At 40.2% G+C, this 21,608-nt stretch overlaps 1 protein-coding gene across 5 annotated transcripts in view; it reads right to left on the bottom strand.

The window, feature by feature from the left end:
• Nucleotides 1-1,386: 1,386 nt before the first annotated feature.
• Nucleotides 1,387-21,608, bottom strand: part of IKZF3 (IKAROS family zinc finger 3) — an 86,630-nt gene continuing 66,408 nt past the window's right edge. For all 5 annotated transcript variants that reach the window (XM_027872703.1, XM_027872704.1, XM_027872707.1 and 2 more), the window contains 2 exons: nt 20,942-21,058; nt 1,387-8,639 (listed from right to left, as the gene is read on the bottom strand). In XM_027872703.1, the coding sequence (XP_027728504.1) occupies nt 7,936-8,639; nt 20,942-21,058 (821 nt within the window). In that variant the 3' untranslated portion in view covers nt 1,387-7,935. The remainder of the gene's footprint in view (nt 8,640-20,941; nt 21,059-21,608) is intronic.

Genomic DNA, 21,608 nt, shown 5'->3' with positions numbered 1-21,608 from the left:
GCTCAGAGTAGTCTTGGGCTTCCAGGAGCCCTTCTGCTTTTAAATACATTGCCTTTGGTATCCTTATGCTGAAGACAATACAGTGGATGGACACCATGTCTTGAACTTGTGGGATGATATGAACAAAGAGGAGTGCAACAAAATGAGAAAACATGGATGGTGGAGGGAATACCCATATCCACGAGACAACTGATCTAGCTGAGTAGTGAAAAGACCAGTGATCTTGGAGTCAAGAGTCATTGGCTTGAGTTATGGTTCTGCCATTTATCTGCATGATCTTGGACAAATCCACTCAACAACTTCTCAAACTTTCATTATCAGGAAAATGGGTAACATATTTGTGCTATTTACCACAGAAATGTGAGCTATTATTATTTTAACTTAGTGGAACTACAATGAGGTTGAGGGAGGTGGATATGCTTTCCAAGACTGGATGCCTACTGAAGAAACTGCCCGAGTTGGAGATTTCATACTGATCTCCATATTGTTTTGCGCATGTTTCACGTGAAATGTATGGCCTCTTCTCCAGTCCTACTCCCCAGGTTTGGGCTGGCCAAGCTTGGAATTAGTATCAGTTTGACTAAAGCTACCTCTCTAACTACAATCAGGATTTTCTAGGAGACTCATGAACAGAGAAAGAGGCAGGTTGTTTAATCCATTTCCCTCAGAGCTCCCCATCTCATATGTTGTGGGTTTGGGCCTTGGTCTGATCTGAAACATACCAAGGACTTGGTATCTTAGTTTTTTAAAACTGTACAGACTCTTAATTGTGACTAAGCTTTAGAGTTCAACTTGGGTTTCTCATGGTTTTGATTACTTAAACTCTAAAAATGAAAGAATGGAAGTTGAGGGAAAGGGGTCTGTGCAAAGGGAGAAGAATGTAACCTTTCTTTTCTCTTCCAGGTGGGATCCCTTTAACTCCCTGCCAATCACACATTCACTCCAAAGTTGTGGGATTCAGCTTTCCAATGCTAGGCTATGGATCAAGGAATCCAGAAGTCTAGGTCATTATTGCTTTCCCCACCATGAGAAAATAGAAAAACTGTTACTCTCTACATTCTCTAAGCTCTTTGCGAGGAGGGGTTCTCTTTTCTGATCGAGACCAAGAGAACTGGAACAGCAGAGCTAAGGATGGGTGTGGATGCCATCACTTGGAAGGACTGAGTGGGAGGAGACCCAATGTCTTGGCACTAGGACTGGACTAGGAAAATGGTCTCCTGTGACATGGCCTGCTTGTTATTAGGATCCTTGAACAGAATACTTCAGATGCTTTTATATGGACCTTTAAATATTTCATTTTTAAAAGAGAATAATACCTGTAATCCAAAGAGAATAGTAACCTCTTGAGTCTAAAACCCTCCACAAACCAAATGCATCAAACACGTGTAGTTTCAAACACACCACTTTTTTTATTTTTTTCCCTGTTAAAAAAATCATAAAGAAACTTTAAACACCCAAACAACCTTGTTCTTAACACAAGGACATATTGAAATTTGGACAATGGTTAGCACTGCTACATTACAGAAGCTTTGGTCTTTAGAGGATCTGGACATCTTGCTGTGACAAATGGAAGGACTTCAAGTAGCTGGACTATTGGATTCACACAAAGGACAGGGTCACCAGAAGTGGGATGGGGATGACAGCAATGCTTGCTTGGGAATGGGGGTGTTTTGGGAAGTCACACATCAAGGAGGGTGATAGTGGCATCAGTAATAAGAGAACTGCTTAACAAGGGGCTCAAGTCACACAAGTGCAAAAAACAACATGGTGAGACATAGTCCTCTACTTCACCTTTTCTCCTGCTTAGAGGGCCATTTATTCACTAATGTGTGGGAAGGCAACCTGAGGCTGAGACCTCAGTTTCTTTCTCAGTGTCACCCTAGTCACTCAGGCGACCAGGGCCATCCACAGACCACACCTGTGGCTTTGGAAACCAAAAGTTAAAAATAAAGCCTTGGTTTTTCCAGTTGCTAAAATGATCCCTCATACCTGCTCAGAGCCTGAGAACTTGAATATTCAAAGCCACTTGTCTAGCTGAAGGGGTGTCTGCTCTTTAAATGACCCACTAACCACTTGTAACCCACAATTATTTAGTTTCCATACACGTAAGTCAGGGTAAGGATAGGTCTTCCAAAAAAGGGGTGGAGGGGAGATGTCTTGTATCTGTTATCTTACTAAGTTGAAGATGTGGGAAAAATCCAGAGATGAGATGGAAACAAGGCTGGATGATTTAGCTAGAAGGCTTCTGCTGTGTTTGTGGGACACTCAAGCTCTATATTACCCACCTAGGAAAATAGAGAATCTGATTGCTCTCTGCCTCTACTGCATGAGGTGAGGAACCTGGTCCACTTTGAAAAGTTACAGATGGTAGGAAGGCTGAGAGTAGAATGGGGCTAGGTAAGAGAAGGGGTCAGTTGGAGCATCTCTAGGCATTTCAGAGTAAAAGTAGTAGGAGAAAGAGGTTCTAGGGCATTGATTGAGAAAAAACCGCTAAGTTGTTGGAGGCTACTGGCTAGAGGCCTATTAGAGTGCACGCTATTTCCCTGCATACATCAAGTTAAGAGTCTGGGTACTTAATGCTAATGAATTAACATGGTTTCCCTTCTTAAAGGGCTGGAAAGGTTTGACAAATGTTCTTCATTTATACCTTAAAACAATACAAAGGAAATAAAACCAAGGAATAAACCAGTGTCAATATTTAGTATTGAGAAGTTGCCTCCCCTGGCAACTAGTTCAACTTCAGGACCCTGGATTGGGCTCAAAATTATACCTTCTGAAGTCTTTGGGACACTGGCATAGTAAATCACCAGAACATACAACCATCTTGAGTGAACTTTCATCCAGAACCAGAGCTCGTTCTGACTCCTCATAATATCCCCTGAGGTAGGTATATGCATATACTTCTATCACTAACTTCTCTCATAGCTGGCATTCCCTTTCAACCCACCAAGAATCATATAGCCCCCAAACATCAGAAGACCAAGTTATTTTAAGAGAAAAAAACCTTTGAAAATATAATTTGTTTCATTTTGCTGGATGATGCCCTCGGGGCCTAGAACTGCTGGATGAAGTGACTATAAGGATTTGGTATCCTTTTCCGAGCTCGGGCTCTCTCCTCTGTGAGGAATGGATGTTCATGGGAACTAGCAAACAGATGGCTAGTTCATTGCTACTTCTTTAAATGAATAATTTTTTTTTACTATTATGATCTAATAGAACAAATTTTCCTCCCTCATCGATGTCTTTCGGACTGACTCATAGCCTGATCCATTTGGTTTCTCCAATAATATACCAATAATGAACTGGGTGGGAACAGGCAGCTAACCAGTTCCTAGTGCAAAGAAAACAACTTTCCACCAGTGAGGAAGTCTTGTGGTACAAATTGCACACAGCTTAAGTAAGTGACAGGTAGCTTGTTACTCAATGGCCTTAACAAGCATAAACATATCCCCTCCAGGTTTTCCTAATCATTAGGCCTCTTCTTTTTGCTCCCCGTAGTTTAGGGCCACTGTTTTTTCCTTGCAACTATCTATGACCAGTCCTATTTCTTCAGTACTTCCACAAAAGTAGGGTCCCTTTGTAGCTGAGAATAGATTGAAATCCTTCTCCTTCAATCCCTAATTGGATTTGCACCTGATCTCTACCCACATAAACTTCCTCAACTAACTTTTTCTCTGTCCTGAGAACCCAGTCTCCTAAACCTTCCCCAGTTATCAGTATTTCTCACTCATCTTCTTCCTCTAACTCTATGATGAGCTGCCCCGGTCCCTTAAAAAATCATATCATTCTGGTTTTCACTCCATTTTCATTTATCTTCTTGAACTTCTAAGAGATTCAAGTTCTTTCATCAGTCTGAATAGCCTGGAGGCCCAAGCTCCCCATCAGTGATCATCCCCTCTCAGAGAGGTCACATTACTTCTTTATTCCACTCTTCCAACCTGCCCTAGGATCTCTCAGTAATGTATTTTCCCTTTCAATATGTACACCCCTATATTTAGCCAGACATAGGGAGAGGGGACAGGCTAAGGAAAATGAGATTTTTTCTCTTTTTGGTGGTAATGTAAATGAAAGTAAATTTTTGTAATTACAAATTTTTTAAAAGTGGTCTGTTTCAATTAGAAGTCATCTTCAAGTCAATGTGGCATGTGCCTCACTACTACATTTAATAATAAGAAAACGTGTCAGTGATGAAGTTAGGAGCTAGGGAGGCAAGAATTGAAAATAGTAAGAAAAATATCAGGCTAGTTTGCTTTTTTTCAGAGTGTGATCATAGGAATATAGGGAGGGCTTTTTAAATTGGAAGGAGGGAGAAGAGAACTGTTCCACAAAACTAAGTATGCTGCATCTATACAAAAAAAGGAATTGCTATTCAGTGACCCTTTCATAAATTATTCTCTTCCTTTCCCACACCCATGCCACACCTGTCTCCTTAATTTCACTTGAAATTTTTAGGGGCTGATTGTTTATCTTCCTATGGCTTCCTGGGTAGGAGGTAGAATCCTTGCCTAGCAGGAGACTTGGTGGGAAAGCAGAAGTACAGAGCTGACAGTCTTTCTATCTTCCCAGGTCCTGGGATTGCAAAGTAACTGCTAATAGAATATCTATTTGCAGCTACTGCAAAAGTTCTCCAGTCCCAAGAAAGCTATTAGGTTATAGCTCTGAGCCAAACCCTCCTTTCCACTCATCTTCTCAAGGGGTTTTTTTCCCCCAACAAGCAAGGTGTTAACACAAGCATACCATAGTGGGTTCAGAAAGAATAGTTGGTTTCATGAGTTCCAATGGGTAACTGTCAGGGTTAGACTATGACACTAAAAGTGAATAATTTTCACAGGCAAAGTATCACTTAAATTGGATGCATTTTGTCCCATCCTTGGAAGTCTAATATTTAAAAGTATGTTCTGTGTGACTTAACACCATCTTTCTCCAGAAGAATGTATTTCTACTAAAACGGGCACCATTCAGGAAATCAATCGGGCATTAGAACAAGGTGAATGAAAGAAGGTTATAAAATATTTCTGTGGTTGGTGGAACAAGTCTCGTCACCATTTTGAGGTGTAAGAGTCATCTCTTCACCAGAATTTCTTCATTAAGGTGATAAGCTTTTCTTTTCCTAACACTCACCTCCAAACTCTTTCTTTTCCCCAACCCCCTAAATATTTAAAAAGAATTTGTGAAATCATAAGAATGATATGAGAAGCTACTCTTTTACTGGGGAATCTCACTTGGCACAGAGTCAAATACCATATAGTGATTGACTGAAAATGACAGAAGTATCCAGGCACACAGGATCTAAGAGTTGGATACCATTATTTTACAGATAAAGGAGTCTGAGGCCCACTGAGGCTAAATGACTTATTCAAGGTCACACAGTGAGCTTGAGGAAGAGTCAGAACTAGAAACCAGATCTCTGAACTTCCAAGTCCAAGATTCTTTCCATTATAGCAAGCTACCCCTATTGCCCCTGGGTAACATCCCAAGTAGCAAGTAACTACTGAGTTTCACCAGTGAGAAAAGGCAAAGTTGCAAAGGATGATTTGTGATTTCTACAATCAAGGGCAGAATATTTAACTTCTCATATTATCTAAACAAGCCGAACCCTTTCAATAAATGGCATATGAAAATTGCATATGTTTCAATCTCATAGTTGTGCAATTTAACAAGCTATCCCTTCTGAGCCCACACCCTGTTACAGTTACAGCTACTGTAGAGTAGACGTAGTCATGGAGAGAGAGCTGTCCTTGTTCTCAGGAAGACCTGGTTTCAAATCCTGTCTCTGACACCTATCAGCGGTGTGGTGCTGGACAAGTCTCAGTGCCTCAGGCAAATCTCTAAGACTGTAAATCTCAGAACAATAGTAGATCTGCCTTGGTAGAGGGAGTTTTCTCACCAAAAGCCCCCTACACCAATGAAATCACAGATCTACATAAATCTTTAATCTGCCAGGAATTTGAGATTTAGTAGAAATGCTCAAGGAAGCTTAATCTCACTTGTAAATGGGCAGCACAGAATTATTCCATTAAGCAGAATTCTTTTTTCATAACATGAGATCAAAAATTCTTTGGCTAGAAGCTATTTGCATTACTTTTTTTTCCGCATACTTTGGGGGAGAATTAAGATGCTTTCCCCTCTTCATCTCCCTCATGACCTGAAGATGTTTATGGAAAAGCCGAAATACATTTTCCTTACCATCAAATAAATGTGCAATATACCTACATTAATTATACATACACATATACATTAATTACATATATAAAAACTTTTACCCACTTAGTTCTAATAGATTAGAAAGCTTCAAAAGGATCTGTACTCATCCCAAAATCAGACTGTCAGAGTAAGAAGGAACTTTTGCAATTGTCTAATCAGATACCCTGTTTTACAGATGAGGAAACCAAGGCTCCTGAGAAGTGTGACAACTTGGCAAAAGTCATATAGGTAGTGGCAGAGCTAGGACTAGATCCAAAATATCTTAAGTCCAAGGCTCCTTCCTCTGTTCCACAGTATCCTTCTTCTATATTAAGAGTTATCAACTCCCTCTCCATTAGACCTGTGATTGATATACTTCCTTTGATGGAGAACAGACCAGAAAGTATTTACCTAGAATATGAGCTTCTTAGGGGCAGGGACTCCTGTAATTTTATATCTTTGTATCCCTAAAGCCTCTGCCCAGTGCCCTTTGAAAAACAGACACTTAATAAATATTTGTTGAACTTAGTGGGTCAGCTCTATCAAAATGTAAACCAAAGATCTCATGGCATCAGAAGAACTATCTATTCCTGATGGGCAACTTCTGGCCTGAAAAACATTATCCCTATGATCTCTCAGGAATTACCTAACCTTCCTTAGAGGTGGAGGAGGTAATATAGAACTAAACAATGTTTTTTTTTTTAATTTTACAGTATTTTCGAGTAGGGCTTGGTTGGCAGGTCTACCTCCACTTTGTAACAATAAATGGTGAGGGGTCAGAAGAACACAGTACCTGGCATACAACAGGTACTTAATAAAATGCTTGCTGATTGATCATGTAGGTAGTTGTTTCTCCTGTTTAAATTGCTGAACCATTTCTCTTCCCTCTTAGATACTCCCTCTTCCCATCTTTGGGGAAAGGAAACTGATGCTGAGTTCCATAACGGACAATTTGCTATGTTTTAATGACCATATGTCTTTGTTTATAAAAGATGACTCTCCTTATATAGAATTCCTTTCAGAGTAGTCGACTGAACCCGAAACAGTTCTTAGAGAATTAGGGGAGGAAGGGTAGTAGGAAGAAGCAGCAGGATGAACACACAACTGTTTTGGAGGGCGCTGCTGGTCTAAAGCAGATTTGGTGTTGAGTTTTTGGTCTTCAAATGCTAGATTAGATCCCCCGATCACATAAACTATTGCATTGCTATTCTAGTCCTGTTCTTTATACAGCAATTGGAAATACCTTCTCCTACTCTCTCCCCGCCAAAAAAAATCAACGTAGGCCAAGATTTGAGTACATGCAAAATTCTGAGTCAGTTTTCTGGCCAAGACCAATTTTCCCCGTTTATGGAGCTGAATACATGTCACCTCCAAGCTTTCATAGAGCACAGCCAGGGGACTGTTTGAAATTTGAACGGATGTCAGACTTATTAACATAGATTTGAGTTGTGCCGCTGTAGAAGGCGATGATTAAAGATTCCCCTGCTTTTAGTCCAGTAATATAAAGTCCTGGAGGGAAAAAAATGTTATAAAAAACCCATCTCTCAGTAGTAACACAATGGGTCCACAAGAGTTACTGAAGTGCAGAATCCCTTAGGCAGTTAATGAAGACCTTACACTTTTTATATCAGAACTGATACGGAAAATAACTTGACGTGCTATAGCTTCAGCAAAGTGGAGGTGCTAGTTGTTTCTTGTTGTTGCTTTTTAATGATGCTCAATACTTAAATCTCTGAGAGAGAATTGAGCTATTTACTTTAACATGACTCTGTGTTCTCCTCTAGCAATGTGAGAGGAGAATTCATACCTGTCATGGCTCCGGTACCCACACATATTACACTCAAAAGGGTCACGAAAACCATGGCAGCCCATGTGAATGGTGAACATCACATAATCCAGGAAAAGGACTCGGCAGTGGTCACACCTGAATACGCCCATCACCTCTCCATCTTTGTTGATCACTTTGATGGTATCTCGAGGGCAGATGGGTGGAGGTTTGAGGAGTTCATAGGAGTGGGGCAGCTCCTTCAGGGGTGCCATCCCATTTCTGGCCCGCGGAGGGATCAAGTGGCTCTGCTGGTAGGCATGATTCTGGCGTTCTTCATGGTTGCTATCTGTGTCTGTGGAGTCATGGCCACTGTTGTTGGGGGAGAGACCTCTTTCAGAAGGTAGGCATTTGTCTGATAGGTGGGTGTTTTTCTTCTCTAGGTCCTGAGGGCCACCATTTGGCATCTCTGTGCGGGTAAGTGCAATGGGGTACATGCTGCTGATAACTGGGACCATCTCTGAGGTTGGGGCAGGAGGGGTCTGCACTAAGGGACGCAGGGCCTCAGCTCCAAGGTAGGTGATGGCATTGTTAATGGCCTGATCCATCATCCGTGTCTGTATCATTTCACTTTCCTTCTCATACATGTAGCCGGAATTATAATTGACCTCAAAGCAGTGACGCTTCTCACCTATGAGAGGGAAAAGAATCAGTTACAACAGGGCCATATAGGCATTGGGATCTCAGAATTATTCAAAGAGTTTTCGGACTGTGGGAGACTGTGTGGTCCATTATAGAACACAGAACCCTTTGTGGAGTTACAGACTTGGTCCATGTCAGAGGCCACTAGTCACTAACGTTCGGTTGAGGCGACAGTTTTGTTGTCGTCTCCTGGACAAAATTTGGGGAATCCCAGGGATGGGAGAGATGTAGGCACATTAAAATTGGGCTCAAATGACTGGTGAGCTGCACTGGATGACAAGGGGTAGTTCTGTGCTCCTATCACATCCATCCTCCACCCAAAATATAGACAACCCTTTGCCTCTTATTTTCTGCTAAAATTTTTTGACAGATCAGGACAGAAGTGAGGCAACAGATGGCAAAGTTCGTTGGCTGGTGAAAGAGTCTCCCACGAGGAGATCAAAGAAAGAAGGAAAGGACCCATTTGTATAAAACTATTTATAGTAACTCTTCTTGTAGTATCAGAAAACTGGAAACTGAGGAAGTACCCATCAATCGGTGAGTGGCTGAGCAAATTATGGCCTATGAAAGTAAAGAAATAACATTGCGCTGTAAGAAGTGATGAAAGGGATGGGGTTTCAGAGAAACCTGAGAATATCAGGAAAAAATAGATAAATAAATAAGCAAACAAGCAAATAAACACACACATGTATACGCACATTTGTACACATGTAATACATATATGTATACATACATATACATATACATACATACATACACACAAAACATTATAAAGACAATTAACTTTGAAAGACTTAAGAACACCGAGCACTGCAGTGACCAATCTTGATTTCGGGGGACTGATTATGATCTACGCTACCCACCTTCTGATAGAGAGGGGATGGATTCAAGGGGCAGAATTAGACATACATTTTTGGACAGGAATTTGTTATGCTTCATTGTGCATATTTGTTCTGAGGTTGTTTTGTTTTGTTTTGATATGGGGGATGTGGTGGGAGAGAAAGAAAATAAATGCCTGTTAATTGAAAGTATGACAAAATTATTTTTAAAAGCTTTCAAAAACCATCAATTTCACACTGCTCAATTATGCTCAGTCACCTGACTGAGTCAATAACTGGGAAAGGGAGAATAAGCTTTAGCAATGGGAGGCTAGAGACAAAAGTTCTTTCAGAAAATGTTCTCTCATTATTTACTTAAAAAAAACAGGTCCATGATCAATATGTAATTGTTTATTAGGACTTGTCTTGCCCTTGACTGAAACAATCTTCTTACAGTTCCCCCTTGCTATTTCTCATCTCAGACTGATGAGAAATTCTGAAAGCCTGTCCTAACCCTGCTCTGGGTGTGTGGGTGTTGTGTGTCAGAAAGCAGAGGCTTCCAGGCCACAGGGCAGACTGGGATGGATGGTAGCAGTGGTGGCAGGTGCACTTATTGGGTGAGTAGCAGGTGAACAAAAGACAGAATATGAAGGACTTATCAAGTAAGAGGCAGATATGGGGCAGAGGCCTCTGGTGCCACTTTTCTCATCTCATAGTTTTATAAGCTCTAAAACATTAATTGCATCTCTTTCATCTTCTGCAGACTTTTTTTTAACATATAATTATGACACCAAATCATGTCACTGCAACTTATATAAAACATTTCTTAATTTAAAAAAATGTTGACTAACAACACCTTTTAAGTTTAGCTAAGTACTTCAGCCATCATTTGTTGAATGCCTACTGGATTTTTAGCACTTTGGGAGATATAAAAAGAGGTGATAAGGTCTCTGAACCTTAGGAACTTACAATATAGTTGGAAAAAGACTAAAAACCTAAGTGAAATAACTATAGAAAAAATGACAAGACAAAATATGAGTAAGTAAGTGGCTGTATAGCACATTCTGCCTACAGAAATGCTTAGGGAACAAAAAGTAATTTTGGGCTTAGTCAGGGAAGTCTTCTTGGAAGAAGATGAGATGGGCCATGAAATTTAAAGTAGCAGAGAGATAGACTGAATCAAGGAACAGATCAAGTACAGACAGATAGGGAGGAATAAGCAAGATGTATATGGAAAAAAATAATGGCTGAAGTAGAGGGGCAATGTTGGGTAGAAGTGAGGACTAAGATTAGATGGGTATAGTAGGACTGGTTAATGGAGGGCCTTGGATGCCAGGCTGAGTTTGGCTTAGATTCAAAAGAGACCCCTTATATATTTTTTTTTCGAGGCAATGGGGTGAAGTGACTTGCCCAGGGTCACACAGCTACTAAATGTCAAGTGTCTGAGGCCAGATTTGAACTCAAGTCTTCCTAAATCCAGGGCCGGTGCGCTATCCACTGTGCCACCTACCTGCCCCAGCCCCTTTATATTCTTGAACAAGGGAAGCATATGTTGAAAAATGATATTTTAGGAAGTGGCGGAATGCAAAATAGGTTTGAACAGAGGGAAACTAGAAACAGACCAGCTAAACGGACACACCTATTTCCACATTCCCTAACACCTACAAGCCAAGGTGATTGTTCCAAGACCAAAACTGAGGAAAGAATAAAATATGCAGTGAATCACATCTCCCCTTCTTTACTCAACAATCAACCTTACTGGTAGAGTAGACCATAGGCAAATTCACCATGGTCTCTGCTGTTCCACTTCCAAAAAGAACATACCTCTGAATACTGCTGTGTTGGAAGAAGGGGCTGAAAAAAATACAGTCCAAAAAGCTTTAGACTTCTCAAACAACCCCTTGCGAGTGGTACCCAAATGACGAAGCTTAATGTAACATTTAATGCTCCATCCCACTGCTCTAATAAATTCAGCCTCTTGACAGGATCCTCTCAATATCTTCACCTAAGGGAGGAGGTCCAGTACATTTTCCCTTGGGGTGAAAACACTTCACTAATTCTGGGTCTTAATCCTCTCTCTCATTAGCTTACTTCACTTAGTTAGGCCTCACTTTACAATGGTAGCACCTGCAGCACATTGCTAGAAAACAGCTGAGTGCTAAAAGTTGTGAGAAGCAAAACACTAAGAGAAAAAAAGAAAACGAAAACCTCTGGATGAGTGGAAATAAGTAACTGAATTCTGTGGTTAACGAAACAACCATTGTTCATTGTTAAGAAGATAGAAGAACCTCACACCTTCACGTGCAAGCAACTTGCAATGATCAAATCCCCTCATCTCTGAGTTACGGTAACTTAAACAGCACAGATGTATATCAGTCACCTGTAGAGATGATGACTCAATGTGTATGAAACTCACCAGGGTGAGCTACAGTAATCGAAAAGCCAAGAGCTCACGTTTCTTTAGTGACACACTCATTTAAAAAAAAAAAAGAGTTAGTCAAACCACAGAAATGTAACTGCTTCCAAACCCACACTGGACCTATAGTCCAGCTTCAAGTCAGAATCACCTAACATCTCTTGATGATTCATAATACCAGCTCCAGGCTGAACCAGAGGCTCTCAGCCAATGAAAATACAACATCCAAAGAGCAGGCTTGGTCAGGCTACCTGTTCTCCCTACAACGTCCCATGCTTAGAATCAGTCATTTTACATGAGAACAAAACTGACACAATTTGTTTATAGGAATTCCCAGGATTTAGGGTTGGAAGAGACCTCAGAACAAGGGAGAAATTATCTGGTCCAACCCTCTTATTTTATGGACTGTTGTTAGCCATTTTCTCTCTTTTCTGTCATTCTTTAAAAGTAGGGGTTCTTAACTATTTCTGTGTCATGGACCCCTTGGGCAATCTGGTGAAGCCTTTGGACCCCTTTTCAGAATTATACTTTTAAATGAATAAAGTAAAATACATAGAATTACCATAGAGACCAATTATATTGAAATACAGTTATCAAAATTAAAAAAAAAAGTTCACCCACCTCAGGTTAAGAAGCTTTGATCAAGTCCAATCCCCTTATTTTACAGTTTAGGAAACTGAGGCCCAGAGAGGGGAAGAGACCCAAGGTTATACATTATGTTTAGGGGCTTAGGGCTAGATAAGGTAATAGGATTGTAGAGCTAGAGCTCGAAGGAATGATAGTGAATACCTCTCATTTTACAGAGCAAGGAACTGAGGCCCAGAGAAGGGCTAACTTGCCCAAGAACATATAGCAAGTGAATGGCAGAGCCAGGGTGAAAATTCTGTTGGGTGAACAAGTCCTGTAGGAAAGCTCCAAATTAACTCACATCCATCTCCCAATGCCTCTGGGTTTTTCCCAGTAGGAAAGTGGGTGCCATAAACACTTTAGTATTATAACTCTAGTACCCAAAGCAGGGGTTGTTAACCTTTTTTTTGTGTGTGTGTCATGGGCCCTTTTGGCAATCTGGTAGAACCTATAGACTCCTTCTCAAGTTAATGTTTTTAAATGAATAAAATAAAATACATAGGATTACATGGGAAACAAATTATACTGAAATACTATTGTCAAAATGTTAACAACAATAACAACCACCAAGTTCTTGGACCTCAAGTTAAGAACATCTGTTTTAAAGGGTGTCAATCCCTAGTCCCTAGGCCAAACCCCAATCTGCGTCATTTGCCCCCAGATAAAATATTCTTCATTTCCTGTTCTAAAACTGTTGGGTAGTGTGGGCACGAGCCTGTTAACATCTTCACAAGATGTGAACAAATCTTAGGTATCATTATATAAAAATGCTGGGAGGGACCTCGAAAGGTCAGTTTGTAATCATATTGGTACATTAGGAAGTCTGCTGAACAGATGAGTAAGATTTGATTAATCTCTTCAGAATCTATAGTTAACAGAATGAGAAAAGGTAGTCTTAGCCCCATTTCTACCGTTTGACACCAGATGGTTTTGGCTCCCTCCACCACCCCCAACTTCAGGAAGGTGACTAAACCATCCAGAAGAAGGGTCTGTGGATAGGTTTCAGGGGATCCACGAATTTGGATGAGAAGAAAAAAATACATACTTATTTTCACTAACCTCCAACTGAAATGTAGCATTTCCTTCAATTATTTAAAAACATGATTCTGGGAAGGGGCCCGTAGGTTTCACTAGACTGCCCAAGGGGTTCATAACATAAAAATGGTTAGGAACCTTTCACCTAGAAGGATGCTACAGTTTGATCCCCTTTCCTTTTTGGTTTTCATACATCTTTGTATCTCTTCTGACATTTCAAATAGCACTTTGCACAAAGTAGGCCCTTAATAAGTATTTTTTTGGGGGGGCTAGGCAATGGGGTTAAGTGACTTGCCCAGAGTCATACCGCTAGTAAATGTCACGTGTCTGAGGCCAGATTTGAACTCAGGTTTTCCTGACTCCAGGGCCAGTGCTCTATCTACTGCGCCACCTACCTGCCCCGTAAGTATTTTTTTTTTTTTTTGATTGGTTGGTGTTTGGAGCTGGTGATAGGGAAGCAGTGCTGCTCAGTCTAATTCATGACCCAATTCATTCACTGAACAGTGTCTACAGCTAGGTCCTGGGAAGATAAAAATATCAACAGGACGCAAAATTATTTACAATTTTTGATGGGGAAGGGGAGGAGGGAAAAGTACAGCCCCATGCTGGTCACTGACTCCAGCAAAAGAGAAAGCATCAAATATAGTCTCTTGTGGCAGGGGCAGCTGGCAGCAGTTCTCAGAAGAATTAGGGCAAGGGGTATGGTGGCATCACCTGGCCCACACGCCATTTTTGGCCAACACATTCATATAATATACACTGAGCACCTGCTATGTGTCAGGCATTATGCTCAATGCCACGGGGGAATATAAAAATTAATTAAACTGGTTTCTACCCCTAAGGAACTTATAAATTAATAGGGGAGAAAAGACCTAAGTGCCATCTAAGTGGTCCAAAATGCCAAAGGGCGGCAAAAGACAGAAATAACACAAAAGAGCTCGCAATTGTTAATCTATCCTTTTCTCGAATATCTCTAGGGCCAGGTATTCTGCAAATTCCCCTGAACAACCACTCTAGCATTTTTGTCACCCGGATAGGTAAAATAATAGAACATTTTCAGATATTCTTTACATGGTCATATTGTCTAGAAAGATACTGTTTGGGAAGAAAAGTTGCTGCCTCCTCACAAGTCCCAACAGCTATCTGTTAGAATGTGGGCTTAGAACAGAGACTGTTTTGGCCTTTCTTTGTATCTCCAGAGCTTAGCACAGTGCCTGGCACATAATAAGTGCTTAATAAATGCTTGACTTTGCATTTTCATTGGCTATCACTCTTCATCTATGCCTCCTGGCTTCCTTTAAATCTTACCTTCTGCAAAAAACGTTTCCTGGTCCCCCTTAATGCTAGTACCTTTCCTCTGTTGACTATCTCCAATTTACCCTGTATATATCTTATTTGTACATAGTTTTTTGCATGTTGTTTTCTTCATTTGATTGTAATCCTCTTGAGCTTACATATAGGGGATATGTAAAAATGGGGACTTTTTGCCTTTACCCCCATCCCACTCACCACAGTTAGCACAGTTTGGGGCACATCGATGGAGCTTAATAAATAATTTCTGACTTGCTGACTTTATTACCAGATGGGTCTCCATGAGTAGTCAGGGTATCAGAACTATGCCTCTCAGTGTGTTTATCTCCTATCAGACCTTGAGCAAACAAAAGTAGGAAAAAGGAAAATAACTCCTCATTATGGATGTGGTCTCAGGCTAACTGTGAGTTAAAATCCTGTGCCTCTGACTCCCCATTGGAAGAAAAGATAGAAGAGAACAGAGAAGTGTAAGAAGGAGAGAGAGGGAGCGAGGGAGAGAGGGAGAGAAGGGGTGAGAGAGAGAGAAAGAGAGGGAGAGAGGGGGAGAGAGAGCACAAAAGAACAGTGCTGATGGACGCAGGGAGAGAAAATGCAGAGGGTCACAGTGAGTGGATTTTTTTTGTTTTGGTGTCAGAACAATTTGTCCTCTGTAAGGTAGATGCTATTTATTTCAGGAGAGACAGCACAGGGAGAGAGTTCTGGTCACTCGGAAATAACTAGTTTCTCTTTCTACTAGACTGTGATCTCCTAAAGGGCAGGGACTCTCTTTTGCCTGACTTTTTTTGTGGGGGGGTATCCTTAATGCTTAGCACAGTGCCTGGAACATACTAGCACTTAATAAATGTTTATTTTATTTTATTTTATTTTATTTTTTTGGCTAGGCAATAGGGTTAAGTGACTTGCCCAGGGTCACACAGCTAGCAAGTGTCAAGTGTCTATGGCTGGATTTGAACTCAGGTCCTCCTGACTCCAGGGCCTCTATCTACTGCACCACCTAGCTACCTCTTAATAAATGTTTATTGACCAACTATTACTGACTGGCTCAGCACAACCTTAGAGTTAGATGGTACTGTGTATGCGCACACACCCCCATCCACACACCCAAGGAGCTTTTGTTCCCCCATTTTTCACTCGTCAAGTTTTTTCCCTGACCCACAATGGGCCACATAGGCACACCTCAGCTCAGGGAAGCTTAGAGGCCAGGGATCCTTTAGGTCTCCAAGAAGGGAGAGGGCACAGGTAGTCTTCACTCTTAGAAACAGGTAGTGAAACTGCTTCCTACAGTTCTTTTAGCCCAAGGAAGCGGCTTCTCATTAACTGCTTCACACAGAAAGTTGGTGGTCTATGATTCTAAAGTGTCAGAATTTCACTAATATTCTTACAATGGGTGAGAGATTTTTGCATATGTGTATGTGTTGTTCTCATCGTGAGGAAAACATCCTTTACCATGAGGAATAAGTCAAATAAAAAAAGCAAGGGAAACTCTGTACTCCTTGTTCTAAACTGCAAGTCTGTTTTGAGGAAGAAAGAAAATCCAGAGAAAGGAATTGTGCTTTTTTTCCTTTGTCCCCTAAATGGGGAATCCGTGCTTTCATCTTGGGCCCAGTGGTTCGATGGTGGTATTGTTAGGAACTGAGCAAAATAAGGTTTTGTCAGTAAAACAACACGTTGAGAAAGGAAAACTAGAGAAAGATATGCGCTATCAAAAGTAATGTCCTGGCCTTTCATAAGAATAGCTAAAAAAAGTTTATTTCAATGATGTAAGGATGTTGGCCCATGAGTATGTATCATCATGGTATTTCCTACTTTACAGAGAATTTCCTGGAGAATCAATTAGAAATAGGTTTTTTTTTTCTTCTCTCCACTGGCAGCTTGTGTTTACAGTCTTATTCCTCAATAAAAGCAATTTCTGCATGTCCAGCCTGCTCTAAGCTTTAATCAAGGCCCTTCATTTACAACACATGAAAAGTACTGCCCAATTAGGGTGTGATAACCAGTGTCTGTACAACACGTTGCCCTGATGGCACATTTTGACCTTTGCTTTTACAGTTCAAGAGGTTAGGAAAGCCAAGATCGGTCTGAGTACTCTGTAATTGGCTTCAAGTATTAAAGGGAGTGACTCATTCTTCCTTCACACCTTACCCATCTCCCTGGGAGCTTATGGCTTTAAAAAACCATGTCCCAGTTCTTCAGATAGTCAGAAAAAGAACTCTTCCTGCCCCCTCATCTTTTTAGTCTTATTATACCTCCCACCCTCACTTACTCTCAGATCTAATGATGCTGACCTCCTTGCCATTTCTTGAACAAGACACTATATCCCAACTGAGGGCATTTTTACTTGCTGTCCTCCTGCTTGGAATTCTCTCCTCTTTCCCATTGTACCCCATGGCTTCCTTCAAGTCCCAGCTAAAATTCCATCTTCTGCTTTTCTCAAATCCTCTGTCAATTATCTTCAATTTATCCTGTCCATAGCCTGTTTGTATATAGTTTTTTACATGTTTTCTCCCCCACGAGATTGTAAGCTCTATGAGGGCAGGGACTATCTTTTGCCTTTCTCAGTATTCCTCAGGGCTTGGCACAGTGCCTAGCACACAGAAGGCACTAAATGAGTATGATATGACTGACTGAGGAAGAAGTAATTAAGCTAAGAGTGAAGGTTATAAGTTAATGCTGGAAGGCTGGCTTAGTGCTTTACTTTGGACAGCGGTACCATCTTAGGTAAAACACATGAACATTTGCCTAGTCTTAATTTTCTTCTGCAAATTCTCTGATTCTATTTACAGAATACTGAGAGAGAGGTACTATGGTTGCAGCTAAAACAGCACCAAGTTAATCTGGCAACACATGTATAGCTTGGTGTCATATGATACATGCTGTTTAATTGCTGTTGCTTAATAACAACACAAAATTGACTACTTGGTAAGGAATTTTCCAGCCATCATGAGGATAGTTTCCTAAGGTATAAAGGGGATTGTGTGTGAACTGCATTGGCGGAAGGGGTGCCTATTCTAATGAAACCAGGAATCTCTGAAGTAATAATAATTAATATTAATAATAATAATAATAATGAAGATTAAGAGCGTTGTGGCTCACAGGGCACTTTCTCCACAACAACCCTATTAAGTAAATGGCATACCTATCATTCTTGATTTTACAGATGAGGAAATCAAGGCTCAGGAAGGTTATTCACTTGCCCAAAGTCAATCCGCTAATAAGTGTCAGAACCAGGATTTTATGCCATGGCCAGGAACAGTCTTCCCACAATGCATGCTGGGAAAAACTTTCATAATGAACATTGCATACTATCCTTATTTTTAATCATCCTGACATAGCTTTACAACTTTGAGAAAAATAAAGTTACAAGTGCCAAACATGGACAATATAAACACAAAATGATAGCCATAATGGCTAGCTCACATATTCTCTTCTGTTATCTCTATCATTCATGCTTTCTGCTAAGCAATTCCCAGTTATTATATAGGGCCAAGAAGCCTTGAATCTGCTACCTCAGTTCAGATTCCCTGTCAAACATAGCAGGTGCTGCTGTTTGATGACTCAGATGATAGGGGGAAATCAACGTCTAAGAAGTCAAAAGCAGTCGTGTCACACTCAAATACAAATGAGGGCCAGTAATCCCCGCAGGCGCAGATTGGTTGGAAAATGTAATGCTACCTATGTTTTATTGTATTTTTATTTATTGTGTTAAATATTTCCCAGTTACATTTAATCTGGTTCAGGCAGCCCTGGGGAGTGTTCGTTTGACACCTCTGCTCCAAAGTACTTGACACTAGTCTGGGGGTGAAATATTGAAATCCTATGGCCACAAACAGCAAAAAGCAGTCAAGTCCAAAGTGTATTGTATTATATTTGAAATATGTTACCTGAGACTATAGCCCCAAAAGAGGTTTAATTCAGTAATAATAATTGGCTAATTATATACTAAGTATGTAATATAACCTACTATATTAAATATAGAATATATTAGATATAAATATTAAACATATAAAATTAATTAAATATATATTAATAGTCCTTTATTTCCGTTCCTTCAAGGAAAAATGCATCATCTATTACTGGCTTAAAATTCAGCAACATATTAATCAGTTTTCAAATTTTCAAAATATTAATTTTCTCCCATCCCTCTTTACTCGATCGCCCTCAACCCTTCTGATTAAATCAACTCTTTCTCCAGATTCAAATATTAACCAAAGTGTTTCTACTCAAGGTCTTTCCAGTCTTAAAAGAAAACTATGAATGCAAATAACAGAGCAGGGGGTAAGGGAAGGGAAAAAGAAGAAACATTTATTAAGCACCAACTGTGTGCCAGGAACTGTATACTTTTATAAATGTTATCACATCTGATCCTCATGATAACCCTGGGAATTTGGTGTTGTTAATATTGTTCCCATTTCACAGTTGAGGAAACTGAGGCAGCCAGCAGTTAAGAAAACTTGTTCAGGTTCACACAGCTAGTATGTATCTGAGGCTAGATTTGAATTCAGGTCTTCTTCTCCCTGACTTCAGGCCCAGCAATCTATCCACTGTGCCACCTAGCTGACAGGATCTGGGAATAAAGAAAGATGGAGTGCTGTGTTTGGTTTTGCAAGACTTGATTTGGAATCTTGCCTCTGCTCCACCGGGCAAATCAGAAACTTTCTGAGCTGAAGTTTCCTCTTCTGTAAAATGGAGGCATCATACTAAAGGGTCTCTCAGGTTCCTGTGAGCTCTAAATCTATGATCCTTTGACCCTACTGTTTCAAACTATTCAAAGCTTTACTTGTGTGCTGTCTTCAGAAACTCTAAGTATTCAAGGATGCATGTTACCTTATAAAATTTGTCAGAATCATAATTCTGTACCCAAAACCCTGCAAGATTCACTGCTTGACCACATTCCCTAAGGATCAGGAAGGGTCTTACTCAGTCTAAATTAAAATGTATCGTTCAGCAGTCCAACACAATTTATACTTAATCTGTCCAGTGGTATGAAAATCATTTGTCCAGGAATAAAACCAAAGAAAGATCCAAGTTAGATAACCCTGAAACGTGTATTCTCTTAATTTATCACAACATCCCTATGCAGAAAAAAAACCTCTCCAGACCAAAATTAAATTTCACCCAGTTCAAGAGTAGGGTAGGCAATTGGCCTTTGTAAAAGATATGAGAGGATGGTAGTAGGGTGAGAAATAGAGATGAGATTAGAGATAAATAGATGTGATAAAGTGCCTGATGGTGCTGCTAAAATTCTGTGTGGCAAAGCAGCTCTATTTTGATTTGGATAACTATTTTTGTTCGACATCAGTGCCTTGAAACCAATTTATAAGTAAACCTAATGCATTCTTTTCAGCTGTCCACTTCACAAAAATAAATCTCCTTTAATTATCATGGTCACATGCATGCAAACATCTGGGAGAATTTATCAAAATGTTGATGGTCCTCAACAGTTGAAACATTTTAAGAAACAGAACTGTTTTTTAGTCATCTCATTTTGCACCATTTTCTAACAAGGTGAAAGCCAATGACATAAAAATTAACTCCAGCAAGCAAAACATTTCCATCAAATCTTGCTATTTAAGATGTTTGTTTTTTAGGTACTCTCTCTTCAAAGTCAATCCCTGGCCCATTCTAGGAAAACATGGCAATATTTTTCAAAGTATGAAATCAATTGGAGCACCAAAGAGCTTCAAGTAGAAAAATATGAAAAGGCTGACCATAATGCTATCTTGACACAAAAATAAGGGAAGGTGAAAAAAAAATCTTCTATTCAATACATGTCACACAAGGAAGAAACTATAATTTTTTTATAAAAAATAAAATTCTATTTATTAAGTAGGAATTCCAAATATTTGCATAATTTTTATTTGTCCTTCTTTAGTTAATCAAATTCTTCCTATTTGCTCCATGCATCAAAATGACCTTTTAGAATAAAAAATAAGCTAGCATGAAATAAAAAGACAATATAATGAGAAACAAATTACTTATTTAAACCTAGACTGGGCAAGGATGGCCTTTGTGTAACATGCACTCTGGGTTATCTCCTTCAGACGGATCTGCTAACAGCAGCAGGCAAAGGGCTTGTATTCTTACCAATAAATTTCTGGGGCATCGAGCTTTTTCGTTTGGCCACGTTGGTCGCTAATCTGTCCAGCACAAGAGCTCTTTCGGTTCCCATCTCTGCTTTGAGATGTCTTGCCTCCACGCTGGCTGGTTTGGGAAAATGTAAGAAAGAGGGAAAAAAAAAACAAATAGGTAGGTAAGACGGAAACGTTTACAGGTCTGATGCACACCTGGTTGTTGTGGCTTCCTGTCTGATATTGTTTGGACTCTTGCAGAGGGTCCCTGCTGTGGTCAGGGAAGCCTAGCACTGAGCCATATACAAACCTTGTTGTCTTAGGGTGAGGTAGGAAAATATGACCCATCCCCAACCAAGACCTTCATTAGCATGAAGAAGTATAAAATGAATAGCCTGGATGTGGTTGGTTGAGAGACAGAACTTCTAACCCCCTCCTCTGCTTTCTTTCTGATTCTGAGTAATGCTGTGTATGTGAGACACCTGCAGACTGGGATATCTAACAACTTGTCAGAGGGCTAAAAAGTGTGGTGCCCTGGATAAAGGGCCCTATTTGTGTGAAATGCACTGTTTGGAAATAGGATTTTTCAAAAACGCAAAATAGCAAGGAATCTGCTCAGTTATTTGTACTTTAGGGGTGTGTGTGTGTGTGTGTGTGTGTGTGTGTGTGTGTGTGTGTGTGTG

This window comes from Vombatus ursinus, unplaced genomic scaffold, assembly GCF_900497805.2.
Source record: "Vombatus ursinus unplaced genomic scaffold, bare-nosed wombat genome assembly UNPS02014801.1, whole genome shotgun sequence".
Classification (NCBI taxonomy): Eukaryota; Metazoa; Chordata; class Mammalia; order Diprotodontia; family Vombatidae; genus Vombatus; species Vombatus ursinus.
The sequence above is the reverse complement of the archived record's forward strand: the minus strand, read 5'-3'. Positions and strand labels throughout refer to the sequence as shown.